Genomic DNA, 19406 nt, shown 5'->3' with positions numbered 1-19406 from the left:
GGGGGGGAATCCACAGATGTGGTGTGGCCCCATGGCACCCCAGCAGCCTCCCTAAAGCCATGCTGGGCTCCCCCTAGGGGCAGCAGCCCCCTGTCCTGGCTGAGGGGCATGGGGGCAGGTGTAATCTCAGGGCTTCCTCATTCTCTTGCAGCAAGCCCAACGCACAATCACCGCCGGGCCTGTCTAAAGATGAAGGTGTTTGTGTGCTGCACCTCCAGTGAGTACAGGCTTGCACATGCATGTGTAAATGCCGGGGGGCTGGGGCAGGTGAAGGGGCTCTTGGGAGGGGGTATCGGGAGTGGGGGCAGCCCCAGGGCGGCGGCTCCCTGGCTTGTTAGTGCAGGGGGCTGGGCATTGGCCCCTGAAAGCTCTCGGGGTGTCCCCTGGGCTGTGACTCTTCTCTCCTGCCTGCAGCCTCGCACTCCGGGGAGAAGTCGGTGCCCACTCTCCCGCAGTTCACCATGGGGCCTGAGGTGAAGATTGAGGACTTGGGTGAGTGCAGGGCACCAGTGCAGCAGTTCAGCATGGGGCAGTGCCCCCCACCGCCAGCACTCCCGCCCCACCCCCACAGCACCCCCTGCCAGGAGATGCTGGGGTTGGACTAGCCGGGAACTCCCTCCCCCAACCCTGCCTGTGCTCCATCTTGCACCCCACAGCGCCCCCTGCTGGGAGAGGCTGGGGTTGGAATGACCAGCAGATACCCCCCCATCCTCTGCCTGCCCCCCTCCGCCCCACCCCACAGACACCCACCCACCATGTCTGAGCAGCACAAATGCCCCTGAACTCCCTTGCAGGGTCCTGGGCCTGGTGGGAACTCGTCCACGCTGGGACCTCGGCTCTACATCCTGCCACCCCCTCTCACTCACTCACTCTCGCTGTCTCCACAGATAACTTTAACCCCGAGAACCCCAAGCTGGAGAAAAGCATCAGCGGCACCAGCCCCAAGCGGGAACACTTGCCACTGGCCGTGGCCGCTGCGTTTTTCCTAATGTCGCTCTTGGCCTCCTAGCCTGGCATCGGCTGGCCGGGGGGGCCTGGGCACGGCTCTGCACAGCAGCTGCCTCCGTCCCCGGCACTGGGACTTTGTCAGTAGCTGTTTGGAAAAGACAGAAGGGGGCAAGACAGGGGGAATCCAAGCCCCCCACTGCCCTGACACGGAACTGCAAGGCCATGCTCTCTGCACTGCTGCAGCCAGAGACCCACTTGAGCCCCCCCACCGTGGGGGGGGGGGTGCAGCAGGGCGCTGGAGGGACGTAGACTGGCCTGGGAGCTGCTGCGTGAGGACCAGGAGGGAGTTTGCCCTGTCCCCTCACTTGCCTGAGCACGGGATCTGCCCCGGACTCCAGCGACTGTCTCCTGTGGGGACTCGACTCAGCCCTTCTGGGAGTGGGGCATCCTGCGTGGCGAACCTGTGTCACAGCCCCCACCGCGTCCTGGCTGCCTCCTGCCCACATGGCAAACACATGGGGTGTCTGCATCCGTCCCATTGCCTGGTGGCTCCACATGGCTGGGCTGGGGGCTCTGTGGTGCCAGCCGGCCCTGGCTGTGGTTCGGGATACCCAGCATGCGGGCTCCATCCAGACGCTTGGCCGGGTCCATGTAGCCTGCAATGGAGGAACAGCGCCAGCCTCAGTGTGCGGGCTGGGGGGGGCAGGGCTCCCCAGCCTGGGGGCTGTACATACCTATGTAGAGATTTACACATCCTGTACAGAGAGTGGCTATCGAGCTAGATCTGTCTATCAGGCCCGTAGGCAGCAGCGTGGGCCCTGGACCGACCTGTACATAGTCAGAAAGTGTTGGATTCTCCTCGTCTTCTGTGAAGACCTAACCTATGCAAATGCACAGACACTTTTTGGGGGACAAAAAAGCAACTCGCCCTTTTTTCAAGTGCTTTGGCTGGTGATTTTCATATTCTGCTCTTAGTCTATAAAAAATAAAAGGATTAAAAAACAACCCCTGGACTGCTTGGATTGGGGCCACAGGGTCCGGTGCCCTCAGGTGCAGCTGGCTGAGGCCTTTGACAAGCACTGCCAACTTCCTGGAACCATGGCCCCCACTTCCCGGCTGGGCCCTCCCACCGTCACAGCTCCCCTGGTGCACTTGCGTGTGACAGCCCTGTGCACGTCATCCCAGTGTCTCTGCCAGGCCCGCCCAGCTTGCGTGGGGCTCAGCGCTGGGTCTGGCCCTGGCACCCCAGGATCTGGGTGCCCTGAAGTCTGAATGGGTTCAGGAGGTGCTATTGCCTGCCCTCGGCCCTCTGGGGGCTCTTGCTGGCTGTGATCCCTGGCCCTCGCCAGGGGGAGCGGGTTCAGTCCAGGGCAGGCCCCTCCCTGTGCAAACAGCAGCTCCAAGGGCTGCCCACCTGCTTTGTTGATGCACAAAGGGACCATTCATGCCCCTGCTCTCGGCGCCAGGTGCCTGGGGCCGGCTGGCAGCAGGAGGTGACTCAGCCACCCCGGTACCTGCTCTGCTCCTTGAGGGGCAGGAGGGGGTCTGCTCCAGCTCCAGCTCCCTGACCTTCTTGGCTCCTCTCTGGTGTCTCCAGGCCTGGAGGAGGCAGGAGTGGGGGCTCCCCAGGACTCCTGTAGGCCGGGGCAGGGCTGGCTCATAGGGAGAGTGGGCTTGGGCCAGGACACCTAGACAAGCACCCAGGGTCTCCTGTCACCAGGGCCCTGGTGATTCCCAGCCCAGAGCCCAGCAGGGGAGCACCAGCCTCAGGTAACGCTGGAGGAGCAGGGAAGGTGGGGCTGGCCCTCCTGGTAATGGGGTTCCAGCACTACAAGGGGGGAGTGAGGTGGGGAGGCATTGGGTGGGGGCTGGGAAGGTGACCCCTGGCTCCTAAGTTGGGCCTTTGCTTCATCCTCGTTGCCCCAGATCCTGACGTGGCAGGGGTGCTGGCTGGTCCCAGGGAACAGCAGCCTGGGTGGGACTGGCCTCTGGCACTCAGTCCCTGGGGGCAGGGCTCCCTTACCCATGTGGCTGGTGGCAGGCCGGGTGCCATGCAGGTGTGCGGGGGGCTGGCTGATAACAGCAGAGTCAGAGGAGCTGGGGCCAAGGCAGGGCCCCACCTGGGTGGCGTGTTGCTTGCCCCCCCCCCCCAAGCAGGTGGGAGGAGAGTTGCAAAGCCAGCCTGGGACATGCCACCCTGCAGGGGCAAGGGGGCAGCGGAGACCCACAGCAAACACAGCAGGCAGAGCAGAGTGTGGGCAGGAGCCCTGGTTAGCCCCGGGTACGTAGGTGCTGGAACTGTGGGACTGCACCCCTGGCTTGAAGCAGTTCCCATCGTATCAGTGGCTCTCAGCATCCCCACTTGGGTATGTCTGTGTGCATGGGACTCGTCTGTCTCTGTGCATGAGCATATATGTTGTCACGCAGATGAGCATGCGTGTGATTGCGTGTCCCTGCACAGGACCACTGCTCTCCCTCCCCAACCCACTCCAGTGACCCTAGGCCTGGCAGAGGTGGGAGATGTTCCCTTGGTGTAAGAGCTGGCACCTGGGGGTGCTGAGTAAGTGGCTCCCCCATCCCAGAGGGGCTTGGCCTAGCTGGGGTTGAGGGGATGCACCAGGTGGCTCCTCCCGCTGTGCTTGGGGCCCGGGTGCTGGCAGTGCCCATGGCAGAGGAGCCTGTGGCAGAGGTGCCCAGGTGCTGACTCGCAGCTGCATGTCCACTGTACCTGGCATCCCTGGCTGGGTCCCATGGGGAATCCCCAACCCCCCCTCCAGCCACCCCTGTGCTGGCCACACTCCCTGTCTGGGCGGGTCTGTTGAGCTGGGGGGGATCCTGCTCCTCCCTGCCCTCTGGGCAGCATCATCCCCTGCCCCCAGCTTTTCTGCTAGCACAGCGCCCCCTGCTCTCAGGGGACCTATGAATAAGTTGCTCAACCTGCCCAGGGCTCCCTACTTTGGGGATGGTGGGGGCAGGGAGTGGATCTGGGTTTGTAGTTTGCAGCCCAACTCCCTCTTCGCCCTGCCAGTGTGTGGGGCGAGGGGCAGGGGGGAGGGCTGGCACAGGGCAGGAAGGGGATTGGGCCAGGCCCGTTGTCACGGAGTCCCCGGGCGATGCTCTGGAACTGCTCCCCACAAAGCCAGTCAGGACTTTGGGGAGCCTCTTCTCCCTTGGAGCAGACTTGTTCAGGGCAAGAAGCTCACACGTCTTCGTGACTCGCAGCCAGCAAACAGAGGTTTATCGGGATACAGGAACAGAGCTAAAAACAGAGCTGTAAGATACAGCTGAACCTAGACCTCTCGGCTGGTCCATTCGGGGGGGCAGTGAGCCAGACCCCTAGGTCTCACTTCATCTCCAGGCTAGCTACCTGATATACGACCTCCCGCCAGCCCTCCTCTCGCTCAGCTCTCCCGCCATGGAGGTCCACTGATGCCCTTTGTCCCAAAACTGCAGCTGGTCACCTTTGCAGAGAGGGGCCCAGGCATCATTGCTAGAGGCAGAGGCGCCGACAGTTATGGGCACTGGCCCTTCCTACTGTAGCAGATCACACACCCTATCCCACCCACGAAATACTAAGAACGCCTAGGGACACTGAGGGCACCAACACAGTATCAGAGCAAACATTAGAACAGTCCCAGTCGTCACATCTCGCCCCCTTCGAGACCGAACTCAGAAGCTCGCAAGGGCGATCTAACCACCAGTACTGGGAATGTCGATACCACCGGCGGATACGTCCTTCATTGAGGGATTCATAGGGTATCGCAAGCAAACGCACTACCGACTATCTCTCTCCTCAATTCACACTTGGGCGACAGCGTACGTCCTGATTCTCCACTACCAGCGTCATTTGGCCAGCCTTCCCAGCTGTACTGTATTGCTGATCGACGAGAGAGGCCATCTGACTAAGTCGCTCCTCAGTCCTATTTTAGCACGAGACGTGTTTCTTCTTATATGTGCGGCGCTTACCACCTTGCCAACCCCAATACTTACCCTGGTTTAAGCTGGACAGGGGTCTTCTCCCAGCACGCTGGCTCGATTCGGCCTCCTTGGTTAAGAGCCCCACATCGGCCTTGGCCAGCTCTGAGGCTTGAGGCACCCACTGCCCACTTGCCCAGATATCAACACAAATCGCTGAGCCATCCATCTTATACTTTCAACTTTACCGTAGTCCACCTCCTTGAGCAGCACAAGCGCCCCGCTTCACCTGGGGACACCTGTTCCCCAGGTCTGCTAAAAGGGATGCACAAGTTATCAGTGTCGGCCAAGGGCAAGTTCTCCATCCCCCCGCGTCTAGAGAATCGTCACACCAGCTAGGCCATGGGTCGCATCGGACACAGAGGCTTTAAGCTCTGACAGCCCCCATAAAAACCAGACCATATCCATGCCTCCCTTGGTATCAGCCCCATGGATAGGAAACACCCGGTAAAATGGCTGGATCCCTCTAAAGCCAGCATATCTGACCTCTCGCTCCAGTGATCGTGTAGATTAGTTCCCAGTGACTCTGTAATGGGAACACTGATGGGGAGATTGGGCTCCCACCTCAGGAAGATGATCCACCAGGGGTCTTGACCTTCTCCTTCCAACCGCCCCTTATCCGTCCAGGGTCCCCTCACTGCTCCGCCCATCCAGCAGCTGAGAGGGAAGAACCCTGGTGATTCCTGGAGCACCACCAGCGCCTCCCGATTCCCTCGAGTCTACGCCCCTTGGGAGCCCATCCGGAACAGGAATCCCTTCCCGCAGGACCTGTCCAGCTGCCCCAAGGGGAAATGCAGCGCATGTGGCCACAATCCCTCAGCTCTCCAAGGAGGATCCCTCTGCAGCTCGGTCTGATTCAACTGCTGGGCAGGGAGTGGACTGCCCCTCTCACTGGCTGGGTCTGGGGTCACAGCCCTCTGAGCCTGGTCCTGGAGCTCCCTCCCGGCTGTGTAATCATTCTCAGCAGCACGACTGGAACCAGAACAGGAAAAACTGGTGGCAGCTTGACCTGCCTGCCTGGGTGTCCTCCCACTCACTGGGGCTCAGCTCCCCCCCGGCCTCAGCGCTGCCCCTGCGTCCAGTGGGGCAGCAGTAGAGCTCTCTGCTCGGTTCTCAAGCACAGAGCCAGCGTGAGCCCTCCTGGTGTGCAGGGGCAGGAGCAGCTCTGCCCTCCCCCTCATGCCAGGGGCCTGTTACAGGGTTAGCAGGTATCCTGATCCAGCAGCCCTTCCCACTGCCCAGCAAGGTTATTTGCATGTCACTGACCAATTTCCATCCCAGCCAATGGTTCCTGAATTTAAATTCAAACCCTCGGCAGTTACAGGGAGCAGGGCCCTGATCCTGTCCCAAGGGAGACAGTCATCCTCCACAACAGAGCTCCCAGCCGATATCCTGGAGAACCCCAAGACCAGCCCAGTCCGACCCCCTGCGTCTGCACAGGACCAGGCACTAGGCAGGAGTGAGGACAGCTTCATCAGAGGACCTTCACGCCAGGTCCCCACAGCTCCCTCAGCATCTCTGCGGCCACCACAACAGTCCGTCTGTCCCCAAGCCCGACCCCTGTCAGCGGTTTCCCCAGGACGCCCTGGCAGCCCCTATATTCCTCCACTCACCAATCCCATCTGGTGCTGCGCGCTTAATTCTGCAGCTTTCCACACCTGCTTGCTCTCTTTCACGGTCCTCTCGTCCTCTCTGCTGCTCTCTCAGCTCTGCTCCAATCCATCCATCTCCATCCGATGGGAACCCAATCGTGAAGAGCTTGTCTGGTGGGACCAGACTCGCAGGAGTGCCTGGCTACGCTCCAAGATCCTCTTGTAGCCCCAACTGGTCAGAATCTGCCTCCTCAGAGCGGTCCTGCCTCCTCCAACTGCACGATAAGCTGTGCCTGGTGAATCTTCCCCATGCGTAACTCTCTCTTGTGCATTAGGACACAAGGTCCTTCTATAAGGAGATATGATGAAGGAACATCAGCTTCACGTTCCCAAGTGTCTCTGGACTCATCAAGGCCCTGTTCTGCTTGGCTCCCCCATGGTTTCAGGAAGAACCCCTGGTGTGCCAGCCTCTCCAGGTGATCACTACCTCTTGCGCAGGTCGAGCTGCAGACCTCCTCTGCCCTGGACTGTCTGCAATTTCCCAGGGAACCCGCTACTGCAAAATCTTCTCCCTCCCAGGGTCGAGCGACAAAGCTCCCCGCCCCTGAGACTGCTCAACTGCAGTCCTTAGGGGGACACCTGTTCTCCAAACAGTCCTTTCGGCTGGTCAGACACTTCCCAGAGGTTAATCTGCCCTGCCTGAGACCGGTCCTCCTCAGCTTCAGCACGCCTGGTCTCATTTAATACCTCCTGTTACTGCCCCAGTCACTTACGCAGGAAGCCGCCATCCAGGGGTGCCATACATCCCTCCGCTGCCACAGTTGTCACGATCCCAGGCGAATCTCCTGGAACTGCTGCCCCACACCAAGAGCTCAGTCAGACTTTGAGGGAGCCTCCTTCTCACCTTTGGAGCAGACTTGTTCAGGGCAAGAAGCTCACACGTCTTCCCTCTCACTGGGTCTCTTCCTTGGAGTCATTCAGCATGCCGCTGTCCACTCCGTGGGCTTTCCCACAGTGAGCCCACCCAGGCGGGTCCTGGGAAGCCACAGGCCGCAACCCCCATTAGCAGTCAGAACGATAAATCTGCAACCAGCAAAACAAGGTTTATCGATGACAGAACAGAGTCTGAAAACAGAGCTTGAGTAACTACAGCGAACCAAGACCCTCGCGGTCCATTCTGGGGGGCAGTGAAGCCAGACCCTAGGTCCACTTCACTCCCTGTACGCTCAGGCAGCTACCGACTCACCTCCCCCAGCCTCTCTTCTCTCAGCCCTCCCGCGGCCAGAGGTCACTATCCCGTCTCCAAAAATCTCGCCCCCTTCGAGACCGAACTCAGAAGCTCGCAAGGGCGATCTAACCACCAGTACTGGGAATGTCGATACCACCGGCGGATACGTCCTTCATTGAGGGATTCATAGGGTATCGCAAGCAAACGCACTACCGACTATCTCTCTCCTCAATTCACACTTGGGCGACAGCGTACGTCCTGATTCTCCACTACCAGCGTCATTTGGCCAGCCTTCCCAGCTGTACTGTATTGCTGATCGACGAGAGAGGCCATCTGACTAAGTCGCTCCTCAGTCCTATTTTAGCACGAGACGTGTTTCTTCTTATATGTGCGGCCTTTACCCCTTTGCCACCCCAATACTTACCTGGTTTTAACTGGGACAGGGTCTTCTCCCAGCACCTGGCTCGATTCGGCCTCCTTGGTTAAGAGCCCCACATCTTGGCCTTGGCCAGTCTGGGCTTGAGCAGCCCACTGCCCACCTTGCCCAGATATCAACACTCCTGCCATTCCCATCTATATACTTCAAATCTTTACCGTAGTCCACCTCCTTGAGGCGCCACAGCCCCCTCTTCACCTGGGGACACCTGTTCTCCCAGTGTCTGGCTAAAAGGATGCACAAGTTATCAGTGTCGCCAAGGCAAGTTCTCCATCCCCTCTGCTGGTCTAGAAATCGTCACCCAGGCCTAGGCCATGGGTCGGCATGGACACAGATGGGCTTTAAGCTCTACAGCCCCCATAAAACCAGACCACAGCTGGCACCTTTGCAGAGGAGGGGCCCAGGCCATCAGTTGCTAGGAGGCAGAGTGCCCGGCAGTTAGGGGCACTGGCCCCTTCCTCTGTAGCAATCACACACCCTTATCCCACCACCAAGATACTTAAGAACTGCCTAGGGGACACTGAGGCACCAACACAGTATTCAGAGCAAACATTAGGAACAGTCCCAGTTCGTCACACCCTACGCTCCTCAGTCCCTGCTGCCCCAGATGGTTCCCTCTGGGGCTTGGCACTGGCTTGGTTCAATCTGTTTAAAATCCTCCCTTGAATGCAGATGAGGCCTGGAGGGGCCCTGGACCCCCCGTGCAGGCCCCCGTTCCCACCTGCAGCTCTAGGGGCTCCCAGACAGCTGCTTTGGCCAGCCCCACAGCTCTGACACCCTCCCCTATGCAGGGCTGGGAATTTGAGGGACAGTGGCTCCTGGGGGAATGTGGGGCGGGCAGGAAACAGATTCCCTAGTTTGAAAAAACCTCTGTTGGGAAGCTCAATCCAACCCCAGTGTCTGAGCCCCACCAGTGCTCGTGCCCTGCCCCCTACAGCACCCCCTGTTGGGAGAGGTGATGGCTGGGGTGAGGGGAGTCCCGAGGCTAATGTGGCCTGGCACTGCTCCCTAGTACCACTTGTGGGAGGAATCTCACATGACCTCACTGGCTGACAGATCTGGCAGGATGCTGGGCCCCCTGCAGCCGCCTCCAAGGGCTGACGGACCCTGGTGAGATGCTGGACCCTGGCCTGGGGCTGAGCTCCCAGCAGCCCCCTTGGGTGAGAGCAGCAGCCGGGGAAAGAGGAATCTGGCCCCAGGATCCCAGCTCCAGCAGCTGGTAATTCACTAAGTGAGGCCACAAAACCATTACTACCTCCCACCCGCGACTGGCAGGGCCTGGCTGGGTGTCGGGGCACTGGGACAGCTCTGGCCTGCTCAATCCCGGCTGGTATCTTGGAGCAGAGGGCTGCCCATCTGCTGTCACCGGTGCCCTGTGCTGCCCAGTGGGAGGTGCTCTCTGGAGCCTCCCACCCCATAACTCCCCACACACTGCAGCTGGGTGTGCAGGCAGCTGCCCCTGTGGGGCCGGCCCAGGCTTGTCTGGGACGTGGGGAGGAGACGCAAACCTGCCAGACAGGTCCTGCGGGCGGGTGCTCCAGCCCCTGAATGGAGTTTACCTCTGGCTCAGGTGGGGAGTGTGGTGTTTACTCACACCTGGCTCCACGGCCACCCCAAGGGGCCTGCGCCGCCTGGCCTGGCTCTGCAGTGCAGCCGCCACAGACCTTGTGGCCTGTGAAAACCTGCACCCAGCCGGCTGGTGCTGCGTCAGGCCTGGCGCATTTGCCAGCCGTAAAGCACAAGGCCTTTGCTGTCTGCACCTTTACCCAATTCCCCATTAGGGGGTCTCTGCACCTCGCTGCTGGCCAGGCCTGGAACCCCCCAAACTTCTTTTCCACCCCGGCTCCTCCAATGAGCAGGTGCTGAGCGCTGCTGGGGCCCATGAGTGTGGGGTGCACCCCATCGCTGCTATGGGACTGCGGGTGCTGCTGCCCCTGTTGCTCCAGTGAGTCTAACGCCATCCCTGCCCAGAAGCGCCCGCCTCCCCCCAAGCGGGTTAACCCTGCCATTCCCTGTCCCGTGATGGGGGAAGCCCTGCGACTGGGAGCTCAGCTATACGGGGGGCTGCCCAGTCCCCGGTGGGGGCGGGGAGCCTGTCAAGGGTCCGGGAGCAGAGTCAAAGGAGCAGGTGTGGCCCCAACACCCCCAAAGCCAGCCTGTTCCCCAAGGCCAGGCTGGGCATGTGGCCTCTGTCCATCCATGGGCCAGGCTAGGAGCTGCTGACATAGCCAAGGGGGTCATTTCATAAAGGAGAGGCAAGCGCTCTCCTCCCTGCTGCTGGCCCCTCAGCCTCCGCCATTCTCTGCTTCCAGTCCCTCCGTCCGTCCCACTCTCCTCCTGGCTGGCGTGGGGCTCCCCTTCCCTATCCCCCCTGGCCTGCAGTGGAGAGGCCTCTGGGGGGAAGAGCCTGCGATTTGCAGTTTGTAGGGGGGATGGGGATTGCCTTGGTGCTGGGGAGTGGGGGGAGCCGAGTCAGGCCCTGGAGGGAGTAGCAGCTCCACTTGCAAAATCCCTTTTGCAACATTCCTGGAACTTGGCCCCTTTCCCCAGCCTGGCCTGACCCAGGCCCCCTGTCATGGAGTCCCCGGGCGATGCTCTGGAACTGCTCCCCACTAAGCCAGTCAGGACTTTGGGGAGCCTCCTCTCCCTCGGAGCAGACTTGTTTAGGGCAAGAAGCTCACACGTCTTCACCTCCTGGGTCTCTCCTTGGAGCATTCAGCATCCTCTGCCCCTCCGTGGGCTTCCCACAGCGAGCCCACCCAGGCGGGGTCCTGGGGAAGCCACAGGGTTCTGCACCCCCACTTTGCAGTCAGACGTGACTCTCAGCCAGCAAAACAGAGGTTTATTCGATGACAGGAACAGGGTCTAAAACAGAGCTTGTAGATACAGCAAACCAGACCCCTCGGCCGGGTCCATTCTGGGGGGCAGTGAGCCAGACCCCTAGGTCTGCACTTCACTCCTCGTCCCCAGCAAGCTCCAGACTAACCACCCCCTCCAGCCCCTCCTCTCTGCTCAGCTCCTTTCCCGGGCCAGGAGGTCACCTGATCCCTTTGTCTCCAACACCTTCAGTTGGCACCTTTGCAGAGGAGGGGCCCAGGCCATCAGTTGCTAGGAGACAGAGTGCCAGGCATTTAGGGGCACTGGCCCTTTGCTCTGCAGCAATCACACACCCTTATCCCACCACCTAGATACTTAAGAACTGCCTAGGGGACACTGAGGCACCAACACAGTATTCAGAGCAAACATTAGGAACAGTCCCAGTTCGTCACACCCCCGCAGCAGGACTCGGGACTCCAGAGCAGGTTGCAGTCGTAGGGCTCTGTGGCCCCCAGGAGTTCAGTGGCACAGCACCCCCTGTATGGGTATGAGCTTGGTATGGACATCACAGGCCCTTCCAGCCCAGGAGCTGCCCGGGATGCCCAGGAGTCACCCTCCTGAATGCTGCACCCACTGGGAGTGGCCCAGTGGGGCCCTGAGGAGCTCGGAGCCCCCATGTCACCATGCACACATGCCCTAGCCTCGGTCTCATGGGGAGGGGCAGCCCCTGTCTGGAAGCTGCCTCACCCAGAGAGCTTGAGGGAAGAGCTGGGGGTGGGGGGCCTTGGGAAGCTGGTCCCAGGTTCCTCTCTGGTTGAGGCAGGGGAAGGAGCTACAGACCCACCTGGGCTGGGACCCTGCTGCCCTGTAACCCCTGGGTGCGAGATGAGGAATGTTTTGCACAAGGGCCGTACTGGTATCAGGCTGGCAGCAAGGCCTGCCGGGCAGCTCGGGCACCAAGCCACCAGCCAGCCAGTTAAATCTCTGGCACGTCAGGGAGACTGGGCCCGCCCCCTGCGCAGGCTCCCGTGTAGTGCCAGCCCTGGATCTCAGCTACCTGCCTGGCTGCACGGATCACGCAGCAGCCCTGGCCTTTGCTCCCTAATTAGGTCCTGGGACAGCCCCAGCACCTCCCCCGTGTCCCCCAGACTCAGTTACTCACTGCTGGCAGTGGCCAACTCACATCTGGGCTCTCTGCTTTACCTGATAAGCTATAAATAGCCTGTAAGGCGCAGGCCCCTTGGGCACCGCCCACTGTGTGCGCCGCACGTCATGTTTATGTCTCGCACTATTTACACCTTGCACACTCACCTTTGTCCTGCACACGTCGCCTAGCGTGTGAAGGGAGAGTCATGTGACGAGCGAGTCATGCCTGAGCGGGCATTGCCCTGCCCTGGCACTGACCTCACCCTCACCCCCACTCAACCGGGCTGGGCGCCCCCAGTGAGGCAGTGACCCCCAACCTGGCCCTGCCTCCATCCCTGTCCCGCTCATGTGCTTTGCCCAGTCATTCTGCTTCCGCCCTGGCAGCATTGGGGAGGGGCACCACCCCCCAGCACCCAGACTCCTGGCCACTGGCCACCCCGAAACCTCTCCTGTATTGGAAAGCCAGGGGCTGCTGATACCATCACCCCCTAGATCCGCTTGCTATGGGACATGGGCCTCACCATGAGGCCCTGAGCCCCTGCTCCCGACCCCATATGGCCGTCCCTAGTTCGCTCGGGGCTTTATCCCCCCACCCCCTCCCTGAATCCTACCCCCCCTACACACAGAGCAAATGACAAGGCCCATGGGTCCCCAGCTCCCCCCACCCTCCAGCAAGCGTGCACAGCGTGCTGTCCTTGAAGTGAAATCACAGCCATAATCCTGTTATCACCAGGCTACTGCTGGCCATGGGGGAAGGTCACCCCAGCTCAATCGGGGAAGGGGCTGCTGGGACCCTGCCGGGCTCGGCCTGGCCTCAGCTCACCCGTTTTGTGCCAGCACTGGCCGTGCTGAGCAGGGGGAGGGGGTCCTGTCTGCACCTGGTCCCAGGTGTGGGGTGTCCCAGGTGCAGTCGGGCGAGAAGGGGCCCGTCCTGGCTTGGAGTGTCTGTCTCCATTCCCGGGGCAGAGGCCCAAGGAGCTGGGCAAAGGCTGGAGTGACGGGTCGTCTCACAACTCCCGTTGCCCGCTGCTTCGATTCTTGCTGGGCCTGGAAGCAGCTCCGGAGCCTAGGCACAGTGGGTGAGGGGTCTCTGAAGGCGCCTCATGAGATGGTATCACCATCAGAACGTCAGGGCTTTGTCAGTGGTTCAGGGGAGGGAGGCACCTGGGAGTCAGGTCTCCTGAATTCTAGGCCTTATTGTGACTCTGACGCTCTGTGTGAGCCTGGCCCCACTGTGTGCCTCAGTTTCCCCGGTTAGCTGTACAGTGGGGCTAACCCCTCCTTTGCCCTGGAGGGTGTAGTGTTAAAGCACATTGCGCCCCATGTGGGCCACCCTGAAGGTCATTATTGTGAGATTACAAATGCATGCAAGCAGGGGCAGCCCACGTCAAGCCAGCACCAGCTTGGTGGGAGCTGGAATCCTGCTAATGCAGTAATTAAACGTTATGGGCTGACTTCAGGGCTGGCTGTGAATAGGGAAGCTGAAAGAGGCCATGGTGAGGGCCCCCCCCCCCCCCGCCCACATGAAGCTGCAGCCAGCAATGGTAGCTGGGTGCAGATGCAGATGGATCAGGTGCTAGGTTCTGGACAGGCAGGGGGTCCCTTGCTGTGGGATCTGGCACCTCGCAGACCCCAATGGACCTGGGATAGCGGAAGGAAGGCCTGGCTCCAGCCGCCCCCAACAGCCCCGGTCTGTGGCCATCGCATCCAGCTGCCCATGTGACATGCCCATTCGAGGGATGCCCTGGGGATCTGGGTGCTCGACCCTGACCGGCGCATGGCCCCTGGCAGGTGACTGGCATGGGAAGGTGTGTCAGGACCCACTGCCCTAGAGACAGGAGCGGAGCCAGGGTTTCTGATGCCCTAGGCGGACAGCCGTTTCGCCGCCCCCCGCGGCTGCAGTGGAGCAGCCGCAGTCGGGCGGTCTGCTGGTCTAAAGGCTCCGGTGGACCTGCCGCATGACTGCGGTAGGTCTGCTGCAGCCTTTAGACTAGTGCACCGTCCGCTGGCACGACTGCAGCAGCTCCACTGGAGCCGCCACAGCAGCGGACTGTCCACTGGCATGACTGCGGTAGGTCCACCGGAGCCTTTAGACCAGCACACCATCCGCTGGCACGACTGCGGCAGCTCCACCGGAGCCACCACAGCAGCGGACCGTCTGCCGGCACGACTGTGGTAGGTCCCCGGGAGCCGCGTGCCCCCCCCCCGGCAAAATAGCGCCCCCCCAAAATTCTGGCGCCCTAGGCCATTGGCTAGGTCGCCTAAATGGTAGCGCCGGCCCTGCCTAGGGAGCCCAGTTGCAGCCACGGTGCCAAGACTCAGAGGTGAAGTTGTCTTCCCAAGACCTTCCAGCGGCTCCGGAGACTTTGCAAACCCAGCATGGCTGCAGCCAGCTCCAGCCGCCTGTGCTGTGTGGGGCATGCAACATTACCCACAATCAATGGCTCATTATGTAATAACCAAGAGGAAAGTTGTTTTGCAAGCAGGGCTGAGTTATCGGCTCACAACACTCTGGCGAAGCTTAACAAGAATGGATCGGTGTTCAGGGCAGATGCAAGGTGATAGCGCGCGGCCATGCGCCTGCCAGCCCCAGGCCTGAGCAATCTCCTTTGGCAAAGGGATTCTCCTGGGAAGGCATTTCACAATATCAAACACTGGAGAGCAAATAGGAGTGGGGTGGGGGAGCTGGGCATGTCTGTGGCTGGAGCTGAGCCCTGAGAGAACAGACATGGCTGATAAGGGTGCCTGTTATCCAGCTGCCTGCCTATCAGAATCTCGGCTTTGTCCCAGGCACCTTATCAGCTGCTCCCCAAGCCCCATTTAGCTAGATGGTTTTGATGTCCCCAGAACACATCAGATAAAGCGGTTCTCTGGGAGGCTGGAGGGACAGCAGCAGGAAGGCATTGCCTGCAGGGCAGCTGGCCACTCTCCAGGATCCCTTCACCCACCACTGAAATGCAGCCGCCTCAGGCCAGGGAGGGGTAGAGGTTCTAAGGCCGCCTGCAGCCCAGCACTTAGCCAAACCACTGGCCAAACTCCCACTGACTTCAGTGGGGCAGGAGCGGGGCCTTCATCGGGGCCCAGCACCAGGCCAGGACTGTTTGGCCAGGAAGTGAGGATCCCTGGATCTCTGCAGTAAGCAAGGTCTGCCAGGGCACCTCAGAGCTGGCGTTGAGCTGGGAGCCTGGGCTCACCCTGACCCAGTGGCTGGCAGGCTGCCCACAGTAAAGCACCAGGCCGGGCTCGTGCCCAGTGATACCAACATGAGCCAGTGCTTGCTTGGGCACTGGGGAGCCACGTGTGGGCACCCAGCACAGGACACAAACCCACCCCAAGAGATGAGACCCAGCTCCTGCAGCAGTGCTCCCAGGTGCCCAGTTTGTGTGAGCTGCTGTGTGTATGTGTTGCCTTGATCCATGCTGTGTGTTATTGTGGTATTGCAGTTTGTGTGTGTCACTCTCTGGGTTGTTTTGCCATAAGTGTCTCTGTGTGTTGTCCTTTTGCTATCTGCCTGTTGTCTAGTGTGGTGTTCATTGTACATTGTGTTGTGTGTTCTGTGGCTGTGTGTCTGTTGTTGTGGTGCTCCATGTGCTATTGTGTCTGGCTGTGTTGGTTTTGTTTTGCTCTGTATGGGTGTGTTGCTCTGTGTTGCTGTTGTCTTGCTCTGAGTGTACTGCCCCATGCGGTGTCGCTCTGTGGGTCTGTGTGGTGGGTCTGTCCTGCTGCCCAGGGTCGCTCTGTGTCGTTGTACTGCCTCGTGGTGGTGTTGTGTTTCTTTGTGTAGCTCCGACTGCAGGCGCCATGTGTTGAACCGCCCCGTGCTGTTGTGTCTCCGCTGGGGGCGGGCCGGCTCCTCCTGCCCAGGGCGGGCCCGGTACATAAGGCGGAGCGCTGGGGCGCCGTGCCCAGCACACACCGAGCCACCGACCGGCCCCATGGCGCTGCGCTGGGCGCCCCTGCTCGGGCTGTGCTGCTGGCTGGCGGCCGCGGACCGGCACCCGGTGTTCTGGAACAGCTCCAACCCCAAGTGAGTGCGGGGGCTCCGCACCCCGCCGCCCAGCCCGGCCAGAGAGCGCGGATCCACGCTCGGGGAGCCCCCAGCGCGCCCCGCCCCCCCCACCAGCCCGGGCCCCAGCGCGCCCAGCTCAGGGGCGCTCGGGAAGGAGCCAAACGAATCTGGGCTGGGAACAACCCGAGGGTGCCCGGCTACGCCTGAGCCGTGCTCCGGTCACGCGTGGGGGGATCTCGGCTCAGGCTGCGGCGGCTGCCGGGCTCTGGGACTGGCCGCGCTGCCTGGGGGCGGGTTCTCGGGAGTGGCGGGGTCTCCCCGCGCCCCACGGCGGAGTTTGTAAACGCGGGGGGCGGCCGCCACTTCAGCCTGCGCCCCAGAGACCGGCCGGGAGGCGAACGGGGAGCCCAGGCGGGAAGCTCGGCCTTTGTTCGCGGCTCGCGGGGAGGCTGCTTGCCAGCGGGTCCCGGTAACGATCCTTTGCCCAAGCGGCGCCTCCCTCCTCCCTTCGCCCCCGGCTGTGACCCGCCTCTGCCAGCCGCGGCTCCGCGACGAGACCCGGCTTGAGCCGGGGGCCCTGGGGTGGGGAGCTGCGGGCTCCCCAGGACTGGGGCTGATCTGGGGGCGCCGGGCGCAGAGTCCCCAGACTGGGCTCTTGCATTGACACGGGGCGAGCCGAGTAAAGCCCCCTCCCCGGAGCAGGCTCCCCCCACGGGCTGCGGGAGGGGGGCAGTCCCGGCCCTGGCAAACCCTCTCGGGTCAATGTTTAATCCGGCCCGGTGCAGCAGGCAGGGCTGAAGTTCACCCGCCGCGGGGTGTTTGTGCCAAGCGCTGGGGCCAGGGGGGCCCCAGCTGGCCCTTCCTTTCCCAGGGCCCAGCTCCCTGCTGGACATGGGCCTCTTCCTTCCCGGGGCTGGCGCGGGGCCAGGGGAAGGCGCCGGGGCACGGGGAAGCGCCTGCACCGGCAGGAAGCCTGTTGACAAACACCTCGGTGGGGCAGCTGCAGGAGACAGGATGTGGGGCTAGCCCTGGCCAGGCTGTGCGAATCTGCCCCCCCCCCCCCCCCAGTCAGCTCCAGGTGTGGGGCTGATGGAGGAGGCAGGTCCCAGCAGGTTTGGGACCCTCTGTCTGTGCCTTGGGACAGGGCATGGGCACCAAGCTGGCACACCGGGGGAGGGTTATGCCCCACACAGGCATATGATTGGGGGGGTGCATCTGTCACGTGTCCCCCCTGGAATCCCCCCGTCCCCAGTTAGGAGCTGCCACCTGTGCAAAGAAACAAAGAACTGGCTGCAACTGGGGTCCAACCACTGCAGGCTCTGTCCCCTGGGACCTGCCCCCAGAGCTGGTACTGCTGCCCAGTCACACCTCTGCCCACCTCATCCTCTTGGGCTGGCTCAGGGCACTGGGTGACCGGGTCACACTACTGTAATCTTCGTCCCCAATGTCCTCCCTGCACCCCTGCTGTGCAGGGGGCTGAACTTTCCAAGGCGCCTGGTGCCAGGGCCCTGGTCAGCTGGTGTCCCCCTCCCAGTGCAGATGGGAGGGAAGCTTCTGGCTCTGACAGGCTGGTGAGCAGGGGAGGCCCAGACTCCACCAGTGGAATTACCAGTTGGAGAAGTGCCTGGTGGGTGCTTGCTGGGAGCCATCTCCAAAACTCCCCAGCAGGGAGGGGTTGTTGCCCCGTAATGCACCACGGCCCTCCCCCAGTGCTGGAGCTCTCTGCTTGGGCACTGAGCCTTACACAGAGGGGCCTTCCCAGCTGTGTGGGGCAGGGGGACCACTCAGCTGCCAGCCCCAGCTTGGCTCGGGGTGTGAGGTCAGCTGGCTCACTGGCCCCAGGAGTGGCTGGGGCAGAGAAGCTTCTCCCCATCCCACCCCATCCCAGCTGTTGTGCTGATTGCTGCGGCCTGCCCCAGAGATGACTGCAATTCTGGGGGTGTCTGTGAGGTACCTGGACGGCAGGGGGCTGGAGCAGGGTCAGGGACTAGCTGGTTTGGGAGGTGGGAGCTGCTGCCCCCCCCCCTCCTCTGGTGGCCTCTCAGGTTGCAGAACCCAGTTCCCCAGGTGTTGCCATGTCCAGGTGGCTGAGATACCTGCCTGCAGCGGGAGGGGGCAGCCCCTGTCTGCCCGGATGGGGAGAGGAGCCCTAGTTAGGTGATGAGATGGAGGAGCAGCGTGGAGCGGAGGAGACTGGCCATCTGCCCTGGCTAATGGGGCAGCTGTGACAGCTGCTCACATTCCCAGCTCCCAGGGGAAGAGCAACAGGACACCAAAGGGGGGTCAGTTACTCCCCTCCCTCCCCTGGGGGTCTCTCCCTCCTCTACAACCCCCACCCCCCAAGGCATCAGCTCCATTGAGCAAAGGCAGCCAGTCTGTGATGTCAGGGGGCAGGTTTGGGGTGGGCCTGGTGCCCCCCCCAGGGGGAGAGATGGACCTGCCTGGGGGACAGGACGATTGGCTCCCAGGAATCTACCCTGGGGGAACCTGGAGATCCCAGAGCAGCATTAGGCTCTTCTCTGCTCTGAGGCTCCTGGCCTGACACCATGGGGAGGAGTGGGGCTTGGGGGGTCTCGGCCCCATGCTGGGCACTGGAGGTTTTGAAGCAGGGCAGATTATTTTCCTGTTTCTTCACCTTGTAAAATTCCCCAGATGGTGTTTAGGGGGTGTGGGGGGGATACAGTGCTGGGAAATCAACCCCCAATCCAGTGGCTGGTCTGTTACCCCCACAATCGGCACTGGCCCCTCTGTGTCTGGGGCATCTGTCCCTTCCCTACCCCCTCCCTGGACGTCTGCCCACCCATGGTGCAGAGGGCTGGCTGGGAGCAGAGGGCTGCAGTCTTGTCAGCACAATCTTACCCTGCATGTCTGACCCCTGGGTGCTGACCACTGACCATGCCCCCTCCTGGCCCCAGGTTCCTGGCGGATGACTACACAGTGGAGGTCCGGCTCAACGACTACCTGGACATCATCTGCCCGCACTATGAGGAGGGCAGCGTGACGCCCCGCGCCATGGAGCGCTACACCCTCTACCTGGTGGAGTATGAGGAGTATGCGGCCTGCAAGCCCCACTCCAAGGAGCAGATCCGCTGGGAGTGCAACAAGCCAGCCGCCCTGCAGGGCCCCGAGCGGTTCTCGGAGAAGTTCCAGCGCTTCACGCCCTTCACCCTGGGGAAGGAGTTCAAGGAGGGGCACAGCTACTACTATATCTGTGAGTGCCCGGGGGGGGCCCGGCTGGGGCTATGGGGGGGCTGG

The 19406-nt window shown here is 61.8% G+C and overlaps 2 protein-coding genes across 2 annotated transcripts in view; both read left to right on the top strand.

The window, feature by feature from the left end:
- The window catches only part of LOC116830138 (ephrin-A3-like), a 70404-nt gene extending 68995 nt beyond the window's left edge, over nt 1-1409 (top strand). The window contains exons 3-5 of the mRNA XM_032789412.2: nt 152-217; nt 415-492; nt 888-1409. Coding sequence (XP_032645303.2) covers nt 152-217; nt 415-492; nt 888-1009 — 266 coding nt within the window. The 3' untranslated portion in view covers nt 1010-1409. The remainder of the gene's footprint in view (nt 1-151; nt 218-414; nt 493-887) is intronic.
- Nucleotides 1410-16037: 14628 nt separating this feature from the next.
- The window catches only part of EFNA1 (ephrin A1), a 6639-nt gene continuing 3270 nt past the window's right edge, over nt 16038-19406 (top strand). Inside the window, exons 1-2 of the mRNA XM_032789413.2 lie at nt 16038-16169; nt 19067-19362. Coding sequence (XP_032645304.1) covers nt 16078-16169; nt 19067-19362 — 388 coding nt within the window. The 5' untranslated portion in view covers nt 16038-16077. The remainder of the gene's footprint in view (nt 16170-19066; nt 19363-19406) is intronic.

This window comes from Chelonoidis abingdonii, chromosome 11, assembly GCF_003597395.2.
Source record: "Chelonoidis abingdonii isolate Lonesome George chromosome 11, CheloAbing_2.0, whole genome shotgun sequence".
Lineage (NCBI taxonomy): Eukaryota > Metazoa > Chordata > Testudines > Testudinidae > Chelonoidis > Chelonoidis abingdonii.
The sequence above is the reverse complement of the archived record's forward strand: the minus strand, read 5'-3'. Positions and strand labels throughout refer to the sequence as shown.